Here is an 11,344-nt window from a genome sequence, read left to right on the forward strand (position 1 = left end):
TTTTATATCTTTAGTTTACTTTTAATAAATGTTTTTTAAAGTTTTCTGTTAATGTGTCTAAATGTTGTCAACGTACATTCTAGTAATTTTTGTTTGCTACTTTGCTTTTGAATGTTAACTCTTGTTTGTCAATGCTTGTAGGTGTTGTGTCTTTGCTTGTGTGAAGCACATTGAGTTGCCTTGTGTTAAATAAAATGTGCTGTATAAATAAAACTGCCTTGCCTTGCCTTAAAGAGCCTGTTTCAGTGTGAACTTGCAGCGTGCCGTTGTCAACCCCATTCATTGCGCCGTTGTCAACACCATTCATTGTGTATGTGGTGAGGGTCAGCACCACAGAATGGAGCGTTGCTGGGTGGCGCTCTGCATACTCGGAAGTCTGCCACGTCGGCAAATCCCCTCGGATTGAACCAAATTCTACTTTACGGCGTCGCCGTCGTGAAGTCAGAAAGCATTTCCAATAGGAGAGGGGCTGGCAAGCGATTTACCGTATTTTTTGGACTATAAGTCGCGTTTATTTTTTTCATTGTTTGGCCGGACGTGCGACTTGTGTGTGAAAATATGAACATTTTTTTACCTGTATATCATTTCACATAAAGAAACAAAGATAAATCCTTAAAGCTATTAAAATGCCTGGATAATTTAAACAGTTAAATCTAATATTTTGTTAAATAAGTACTTAAAATAGTATGATAAAAAGACAATTTGACTATCAATACATCTACTTGCCGTGCCTGTGGTCTTGCACACATGTACGGAGCGGAGAGCGGAGAAGACAAACAGATACTTAGGACCGAATACTTAAAATACTTTTGGCGACTTGGAAACGTTCTACATGGTCTTCGATTAGGCTTGTCACGAATTACTAGAATTTCAACTTCGATACCGATACCCAGTTCAGTATCGATACTCGATACCATTTCAATACCATACGGAACAAATTAAAGCACAGGCTTTTTTTTTTTTTTTTTACTGTAAAACCTTTTTATCGCCCATTTGGCTCTTTGCAGTAACACTTTAAAAATTGTGGCTCTAGTGTTAATAAATGAATGATTTAGCGTGATAATAGTCATTTTTATTGGAACTCTTAACCTAAAATATGTTCCCTGTAAAAGAATGCGAGTAAATTGAATTTACAGAACACATGCACGTCATGGCGCATGGTCAGGATTAGGGATAGACCGATTATCGGCCGGGCTGATTATCGGCACCGATATTTGGCTTTCTGAAGAATATCGGCATCCGGCTTTTTTAAAACTCTGCTTGCCGATAATAAATACATTAAAAACTGTGGAAATCAAAACAAAGATATGTGAAAGATTAACATTTCTGTCATTTTTAAATTAACTGTAGAAAACTACATGGAGCTATTGTTTAAATTTTTTCCTTTATCATTTTTAAGCTGACAATCCTGGGTGCTCCCTTTTTGTTAGAATTTTATAACAGAGATGTATACTGTCAAAATTTTCTTGATAATAATGATTTAAAAAATGTAAAAAAAAAAATCACCATTATGCAAACATGAAACATTGTTCAATAAACATGCTTAAAGACATTACAACAAAGTTAAGAGTGCATTTTCTTTAGATTTTGTTGCCAATATTTTCCTTTTCGCTGAAAATGAATATCGGCTCGAAATATCAGTTATCGGCCTCCTTGACTACTAATATCGGTATCGTATCGGCCCTGAAAAAAGCATATCGGTCTATCTCTAGTCAGGATGGTACCACCTCTGCCTCAATCTGAGCCAGGAAAAACCCTGGTAAGCATTAGTTTTATGCATGTTTTATTTATCCGTATATTTGTTAGGGTGAGTGAGTGATTTGAGAAGTGCAGTCCACGTTTACATATGTTTCATGAAGTGAAGTGATGTGTAGGAAGTGGTAGTAGAGCGGAGAGCCACTGGATTATTGTTTATCGGTGTATGTAAGACGTTGAGTAATTAAGAAGTGCAGTCCACCTTTACATCATGTTTCATGAAACAAAGTGATATGTAGAAAGTGGGCTGTCATCCCTCTCAGCGTGGATGAGCTCACTTTGGGTACTCTATCCTCCTATGATTTCTCTGTGCCTTGCTGTGTCTTATTTTCTTAATTACAGTTCATCAGGTTATATGTGTGTGAGTGTGTGTGTGGGGGGGTGCGTGTGTGTGCAAGTTTGCTTGTGGTTATGTCTTTGTGTAAATTGTGAGGGAGAGAGGGAAGAAGGAGTGGTGGTTCTTATGTTGTATTTTGCAAGTTTGCTTGTGGATATTTGTCTTTGTTTATATTGCAAGGGAGGGAAGAAGGAGCGGTTCTTCTTATGTTGTATTTTGATGTTTTTATTGTACAGCACTTTGAATTGTATTTTTATGTGTGAAAAGTGCTATATAAATAAAAATTGATTTTATTTGAAGTGGCAAAATTACTGAGCTGGGCAGCGAGCCTGCGTCCCCGGTTTCAGTCCTGCATATTCAATCAACCCACGTGGTCCTAGTCGGCCAGAGTCAGGACGAAAACCGGGAACGGAGGGTCGCTGCCCAGCTCTGCTGATTAGTTTACATTATTGTTGTAATCTACACTTGAGTTTGTGCCTTAACAGTAGAGTATACTCAGGTGTACACCACACTTGTGTGGCAGAATTATGCTGTCATGGGGAACGCTTAACAAACTGCACATCAAAATATTTTCTTAAATTTAGACCTGTAACTGTAGTAGATAAACTGTCATATTCATTTCATATGAATTCATGTTTTATTTTGACTTCACCTCAGTATTCTATAATGCATTAGAGATCTGATATTGTTTGTTGTAATACAGATTAATTGTTGAAAAATACAAAAGGACCTTGGGAAAAATATTTGCAACTCATATCGCAATCACAATTTTTAGGAAACTAATCGCAATTAGATTATCTTCCATAATCGTACAGCCATAATGCTTACAATTTCTTGCAGCCAGTCGGGAGTTGTAAATAAGCCATTTTGTTTCGCATATTTATTGAAGAATTTAACACTTAGCAGTTGACCAATTTCTACGCAGCTTGAAAAATACCAACATATTTTGCAAAATTATAAGGGCCCCACAAAAATGAAAGGTCATAGTTAGGGTAAGGATAAGTATAGGGTTAATCACAACATAGGTAAAAAAAAAATGAGGTTGGGGTTAGAATTAAATAAAGTTCAAGAGTTTAACCTCTAAAAAAAACAATTAAAGTTCAGGTAAGGTAAGGTAAGGTAAGGTAAAGTAAGAGTTAGAGCATTGCCCTAATAATATGAAAACAGTTGGAATCGGAAGTTAGTTCACATCACGCCAAAATACTACTACTACTACAAATAAAAATAATAATAATAATAATAACAAAGATTAATAATAAGAACAACAATAATAATGGAGAATCTACTTTAACAACGGTAAAATAACCGATTGACGCCCAGAGTTCCTCGGTAGACGACCAATCAGAGCCGTTCACGGCTCAATAACGCTACCAGGAGCGTTGCCGGTCAAGGCAAAAATAACCACAGTATCGAAAATATAAGATAAACTATATACAGCAGTTGGCACCATGATACCCTAATTGTAAACAAGATTCTAGGAAATTGTGTGCTAGCACAAAATATTTGCAAACCGTCTGTCCAAGCTAACAAGCTGAACAAAATACAATACAATACATTATGTGTCACAAAACACTTAATGTTGCTGGTTAAGTTAAAACAACAAACTGTTAAATAACCTACCGTCCATGTCGAAAGCCAAGCTTACTGGTTTCTTGGCTAAAAACGCTTTCCGCCTTTAATTATTTCGATCGACGGAGTACCCCACAGATCTTCCAGGTCGAGTGGTGACGTAAACACATATCTTCTTCGCTGACGGGTCCTCCGTTCGCTGGGTCCAGCTTCTGCAATGATACTGCCACCTACTGTAGACAGAATATTTCCCTTTGCATCCTTCGTCTGTATATATATATATATATATATATATATATATATATATATATATATATATATATATATATATATATATATATATATATATATATATATATATATGTATATTAATATATATATATATATATATATATATTTATATATATATATATATATATATATATATATATATATATATATTAGTGCTGTCAAGCGATTAAAATATTTAATCGCAGTTAATTGCATTTTTTCATAAGAATAAGAAGGCCTTTAATGATCCCACAGTGGGGAAATGTTCAGTGTTACAGCAGCAAAGATATATGTCACACAGAGACGGCGGCATAATGTAACCATTAATGTATAACATTCACGGCAAACATTCAGGATCAAACCTATGTAAATATACGAAGTAACTATGTGTATATACACATGTATATACACACCAACATACATCTACATAAAAAGTATGAGGAACACTCATTTTAGCCTGTACATAGAGGAAAAATACTCTAAGTAAGTGACAGTGCTGCAGTGAAATGTAAGGAACAGCATTGAATAAAATAATACTAGACTAACAGTAGTGGGGAATGTTGAGTATTGCACGATATAAACTCAGGTGCAGGACTGCACAGTTGCACTAATGTCCGCCAGTTTGTAGAGACTAGAGTAGAGTTTATTGTTCAGATGAACACCCAGGTACTTGTAAGTTGAGACTCTCTCAACATCTGTTCCCCGGATCTTCACTGGTGCAGGTGCAGAGTGATGCCGCCTACCGAAATCTACCACCATGTCTTTGGATGTCCCCGCATTGATCAGGAGGCGGTTCTGCTGGCACCAGTCCACAAAACCCTGAGTAAGTTCTCTGTACTCCCGATCATCTCCGCCTGTGATGAGGCCGACAATCGCAGAGTCGTCAGAGAACTTCTGCAGGTGACAGGTAGGGGTGCTGCAGTTGAAGTCCGAGGTGTAGAGGGTGAACAGGAAGGGAGCCAAGACAGTTCCCTGTGGTGCCCCCGTGCTACAGAGGAGCACGTCAGACACACAGTCCTGTGTCCTCACATACTGTGGCCGGTTTGTGAGGTAGTCCTGGATCCATGTGGTGAGGTGGTGGGCCACCCCCGCCCGCTCCAGCTTGTCTCCCAATAGGATGGGCTGGATGGTGTTGAAAGCACTGGAGAAATCAAAGAACATTATCCTCACAGTGCTCCCCGTCTTCTCCAGGTGGGAGAGTGAAGTGTGGAGGAGGTAGATGATGGCATCATCTACACTGATGCCAGGCTGGTATGCGAACTGGAGTGGGTCCATTGAGGAGCTCACCAGGGGGCGCAGGTGGACGAGGACCAGCTCTCCAGGGTCTTCATCAGGTGCATCAGGTTCCTGTAGGACCTTTTCCTCTCTCTGATCCTCCTCCTCAGCTGGCGTTGCACAATCTTCCGCTCCTCTTTGTTGCCTGACGCAAAAGCCCTCTTCTCCTTCAGGAGAGCTTTTATGTCTGGTGTGATCCAGGGTTTGTTGTTGGAGAAACACCTTACTGTCCTAGTGGGTATGGTGTTCTCCATGCAGAAATGTATATGGTCTGTAACAGTGTCCGTTAGACTACTAATGTCTTCCCCGTGAGCATCGCTGAATACTTCCCACACAGTTGTGGTGAAGCAGTCCTTTAAGGCCAAGTTGTGATCAGCTTTGCCCAGTGGGGGGAGGGGCAGTGATGTGTATGACTCCTTGGTGTTGGCATAGAAAAGGTCCAGTGTTTTATTGTCTCTGGTGTGGCAGGTGACATACTGTGTCCTCTTATCACTCTCCAGTGTCCTGTCCGCGCGTATGATTTGGAAGCCAGCCAATTCTATGACCGCGTTCGGCATTACGATTCCGTGAATAGCATCAGGCGAGCCTCCCGGAAGTCCCTCTCATGCCGGGAAAGCGCCGCTAGCTTGTCCATCTTTTTGGGGAGAGATCTAACATTTCCCATGATAACAGCCGGGAGGACGGGATGGTATCGTCTCCTCCTTTCCCGGCGCTTAACCCCCCGCACGAGATCTCCGTCTCTTCCTCCTCAGCTCACGGGAAATATCGGGTCTCGCCCCGCGCAGGGTTAGCACGGAGTGCTAACAGCTGATTCCGGCTGTAAACAATGGGGGCTTGGCTCCGAGCCAAGTCGCCGGACACAATCACGCAACAAATAGCCACCAGCAGCAGCAAGAATACCGCAGTTTGGGTGTCCATTGCTACGCATACTATCAACTATGTGAAAAAGGTATGAGGTAGAGTAATAGTAATCTACAAAAACACACGAAAAGGCTCACCGGTGAGCCGGAGCTGCTCTAGCGGGCTGCCACTCGTGCGGCGCCGGAAACATTTAAAATGTTAACTCGTAGTTAATCGCATATTTTATTTATTGTAAAAAAAAAATCCCTTGATTTTACTGTCCCATTATTTTCTTGAATTTTAATACCCTTAACATGAATGAGAGGATTGGTTTTCTTATGCAAATATTTTATTCAAGGGAAGTCAACCCAAAAAGGTAACGACCAATCACAGCTCACCTGTTTTCTGAAACTGAGCCATGATTGGTCGTTATTTGAGCCTTCAGGGCATCTGTGATGTGATTTTCAGTCGACAGAAGTGATAAAATGGCCGACCCCTGAGATTGGCTACATTTTGCTGCTTGACTCATATTCCACAAACACAATATTAATCAGAATGTCTTGTTTCAACTAGGGGGCCTGCATAGACAGTGACAGTGGGGGGCGGTCACAGGAGGAGCGGTCACGTCAGAGCTTGGACATGTGGATGGTAACGATTGCACTTCTGCACTCTTTCCTTCGAGTCTACCTCACCTGCGCATTGCGTGTTTACTTTTTTGGAGACTATTTTTATCTTATTTTTAATGAATGAGTGAATAGCTTGATCTCACGGACTAGCCTACAGCTAGCTTACGCCAGAAACAGGTTAGCTTGGGGCTAGCTTGGTGCTAGTGTATTAAAATGCCTTCAGACGACAGCGACGAACACAATAGCCTGCTGGAGAAGGCAAATAAAACCATCTCTGACCTGAAAAGGGATATTCGTCGTCTGTCAGAGGAGCTCCAGGAGAAGGAATCGGTCATCTCTTGCTTCGTGACCCGTTTCCCCGAACTCTCTGCTGTGGTCATGAGGAGGCACGCTCGTGCGATCCTGTCGGCGACAATGACGGCTGAGGCGGCTGGCCTCTCGGACACGGAGAGGTGGTATCTGATTGCCTGCCCGGGGCCATCCTGCTCGACACCACTGCAGAGTGACGCCTGGGTCGAGGTGGTGTCCCACGGCCGGACTGCCGGGGAGCCAGCCCACTGCCCCAAACTGGTCCTGGGGAATCGGTTCGCCGCCCTGGCGAGTGAGTCTCCTGTTCCCATCGCTGCACTCCGGCAGTTGGAGACACCGACTGCTGCGTCCGACGTTGGGGCTGTGTTCCCGGGTGCTCCCTCGGATTCCCCTCCACCCACGGCGACCTCCTCGCCCGGGAACCCCATGATGGGCGGGTCCGCCGGTGGCCCGGCCGTCCACTCACGCGTCGGGCTGCTCCGTGACGCGGTGTCACGAGTGTCGTGACACGAGTGGCCGATATCGGCGACACTCACTGGTGTCATCCACCGACATCACTCGGCCTCGGCGGAGCCATCCTGTACAGCGGGGTCGTGAATCTCCCGCCGGCGGTGAGTCCCTTGGCGTTCCCTCCTCAGGTCACCCACCAACCACCGTTATAATTGGCGACAGCACCATTAGACGTACTCACTATCCCGGCACCGTCACCCGCTGTTTTCCTGGAGCAAAAGTCATGGATATAGTTAACATCCTGCCGGATGGGTGAGTGGCATTTTGCCGGCATTGTCTCGCGGAGTCGAGCGCTTCAGCTGCCTTTTAAGCTTGAACACGTGGCTCCTACGCCCTTGTGGCCACCTTGACTTTGCTTTTATTGACAATTTTAACCTATTCTGGAATCACCCGTCTTTTTACCAGCCGGATGGTGTTCATCCGAACTCTCTTGGTAGCAAGATTTTAGCCGCTAACATCCACCATGCCGTTACCAATTCCACTCCCAGCTGACTCTTGTTTACCAATCAAATTTCTTCTTCTGCTCATAAACACTGCAATGACAATGTCACTACAATCACCTACAGGCCAATACCAGCTGCTCACAGTACCACCACAATCACTAGCTCCCCCTGCAGGCCCCCATTATCATGACCACTATCGGACAGCTTTCCCATTGAAACCATCACCGGCAGATGCTTCCCTCGCACACACAAACAACGTGGTTTTAACAGTGGTAATCTGGTATATGTTAATACTGTTTATCCATACCACCATGAGCGCACGTCCAGCACAATAATTAATCTGGCCATGCTGGACGTGCGCTCCCTTTTAAACAAAACTTTTATCATAAACGACCTGATTTTAGACAATAATTTACATGGTATTCTTTTGTCTGAGACATGGCTTGGTACAGATGCTTCAGTTGCTCTCACCGAGGCTTGCCCACCGAATTTTAACTTTTTATTTTCTACAAGTGATGGGAAAAGAGGAGGCATCAATTTTTATTAATACTCTTTTATCAAAGGAGATCATTTTTAGCAGCTATCTATCGTTTGAACATCATGCCTTTGTTTCCCCCCCCCATTCTCTGCATTACCGTTTATAGGCCTCCCCATCATTCCACTTCTTTTATTACAGAATTTTCAGAATTCTTATCCATTTTATATTCCAGTTATAACAGGATTTTAATAACTGGCGATTTTAATATACACGTGGATAACATCTCAGACCCACTATCCAGAGAATTTTTAAACCTTTTAAACTGCTTGGATTTTAAACAGCACGTCTTGCAGCCAACTCACAACAAAGGACACACCCTGGATTTGGTCATAACCTATGGCTTGTCTGCTGGTGTGTCCTCTGTTGTTGACTTGGCAGTGTCAGACCACTACTGTGTCTATTTTAACATCGCCAGTTTTAACCATCTAGCAGTCCCGGTGAGAACAGTGAAGAAACGCTACCTGTCTTCTGAGGTGGCTGCAAATTTTATCGAGATCTTAAAAAGCACTCCTGGTGACATTTTACCTGCACCCTGTAATCTTATTGTTGACAATTTTAACCTAAATCTTTAATCATCATTAGATTCAGTTGCTCCACTTTTAATTAAAACAACAACAACAAAGACTGTGCCCCCATGGAGAAACAATGCAATCAAAACAGCAAAGAGAAAATGCAGGAGTGCGGAGGGGTGGTGGAGAAAAAGTAAACTTGCAGTACACTATGAAATATTATGCGAACAACTGAAATCCTACAATAAAACAGTCAAACTGGCAAGATCTTCCTATTTCTCAAACCTCATTACAGTCAATAAAAACAACCCCAGAGTTTAACTAGTTCTGATTTTAATAAATTCCCCAGAGAGACCAACAGACTGTGAGGACTTTGCAGACCACTTCAGAAGTAAAATCGATGACATAAGATCCAGTCTTTTAGCCCGTCAAAACACAAGTTTTAATAAACCTGGACAATCATATTTACATGAGGAAACACTGGAAAGTTTTGCCCTGGTTGATGCAAGGACACTTGGTCGCGTTTTCTCCCAGGTAAACCAAACAACCTGCCTTTTGGATCCAATTCCCACATTTCTTTTTAAGACATTTTATGGATTCTTTGAGGAACAGATTTTAAATATAGTAAATTTCTCTCTTCAGACGGGCGTCTTCCCCGCTGCCTTTAAAATGGCGGTGGTGAAGCCCCTTCTGAAGAAGAGCAATTCTGACCCGAGAGTTTTTAATAATTACAGACCTGTATCCAACTTACCGTTTTGAAGTAAGATTTTAGAAAAACTGGTTTTCATCCAGTTGAATCATTTTCTAAATACAAATAATATTTTGGAGAAATATCAATCTGGTTTCAGGATGAACCAAAGGACGGAGACTGCTCTTTTAAGGATTTTAAATGATATTAGGTGCACTGCAGACATGAGAAAACTCATAGTCTTGGTGCTACTGGATCTAAGCGCTGCTTTTGATACAGTAGATCACCAAATTTTATTAAATAGACTTAAAAATCTAGTGGGTATCTCCGGTACTGTTTTTAATTAGTTTTATTCATATCTCACAGATTGATATTTCTTTGTAAGTATGGATACTTGTTCCTCCAAAACCTATGAAATTAAATGTGGTGTACCCCAAGGGTCGATTTTAGGCCCCCTACTTTTTAAACTTTATATGCTTCCCCTTGGGGATGTCATCAGGGGACACGGCATCAGCCTTCACAGCTATGATGATGACACACAGCTGTATATTGCCCTGTCTCCTGATGACACAGGACCCATTGCAACCCTTTTAAATTGCATTTTAGATATCAAGTCATGGATGGCAGATAATTTCCTAGAGCTCAATCAGGACAAAATTGATGTTTTAGTTATCGGTCCTGAAGGTCAGAGAGAGAAATTTTTACCAAAACTACAAGTTTTTAATCCCTCACATTGTGTGAAGAAGCTTGGCGTCATTTTTGACTCTGAGCTCAGTTTTATTCCTCAAATTAAAAATGTAACCAAGATTGTTTTTTATCACCTTAAGAATATCGCCAGAGTCCGCCCGTTTCTCTCTCAGGCTAACACGGAAGTGCTTGCATGCTTTTATTTCCTGTCGTTTAGATTACTGTAATGCCCTGCTCTCTGGTCTCCCGAAAAAGAGCATTTCACCATTGCAACTACTGCAGAATTCAGCCGCTCGGGTGCTGACAAGAACCAGAGAGCGGGAGCACATTACGCCAGTTTTGAAATTGCTGCATTGGCTCCCCGTGTGTCTCAGGATCGATTTTAAGGTACTTTTATTAGTTTATAAATGTGTTAATGGTCTTAGGCCATCTTATTTATCTAATTTGCTTTTATCATACCAACCCTCGTGGAGCCTGAGGTCCTCTGGCACTGGCCTTTTAATTATTCCAAGGGTGAGGACCAAAACGCATGGCGAGGCTGCATTCAGCCATTTTGGTCCTCACCTTTGGAATAGCCTGCCAGAGGAGTCAGGTCTGCAGAGACTGTTGATATTTTTAAGAGGAAGCTCAAGACACACCTTTTTAGTTTGGCTTTTAACAACTTTTAAATAATTTATCTTTTGTTTTGATTGAAGATTATTTTTATCTTATCTTACTGATTTTAGTTCTTAGACTATACTACTGTTCTGTCTTTTAGTTTTGTTGCTCTCTGCCGTTTTTAGCTTTTAGCTCCAGTGTTTCCTCATGGGGGGGGGCTCCGCGTTGAGGGAGGGGTGGCTGCCCTTCCCACGGGGGCTGTCATCGCAGGGACTCCTTGGGTCTGGGCCGGCGGCCTCTACACTTTGTGTGGGGTCCGCCTGTCTAATCCGGGCTGGGGTCTCAGTGGTGGTGGCGCCCCTGTGGCCGTGGGCTGTCATTCCCCTCAGCG

The 11,344-nt window shown here is 42.4% G+C and overlaps 1 protein-coding gene across 1 annotated transcript in view; it reads right to left on the reverse strand.

Moving 5' to 3' along the window:
• Window positions 1–3,890, reverse strand: part of chmp1a (charged multivesicular body protein 1A) — a 54,765-nt gene extending 50,875 nt beyond the window's left edge. Inside the window, exon 1 of the mRNA XM_086028254.1 lies at window positions 3,713–3,890. Within this exon, the coding sequence (XP_085884380.1) occupies window positions 3,713–3,719 (7 nt within the window). The 5' untranslated portion in view covers window positions 3,720–3,890. The remainder of the gene's footprint in view (window positions 1–3,712) is intronic.
• Window positions 3,891–11,344: the final 7,454 nt, after the last annotated feature.

Source organism: Filicampus tigris, chromosome 4, assembly GCF_054856515.1.
Source record: "Filicampus tigris isolate MCC_2025a chromosome 4, RoL_Ftig_1.0, whole genome shotgun sequence".
NCBI lineage: Eukaryota > Metazoa > Chordata > Actinopteri > Syngnathiformes > Syngnathidae > Filicampus > Filicampus tigris.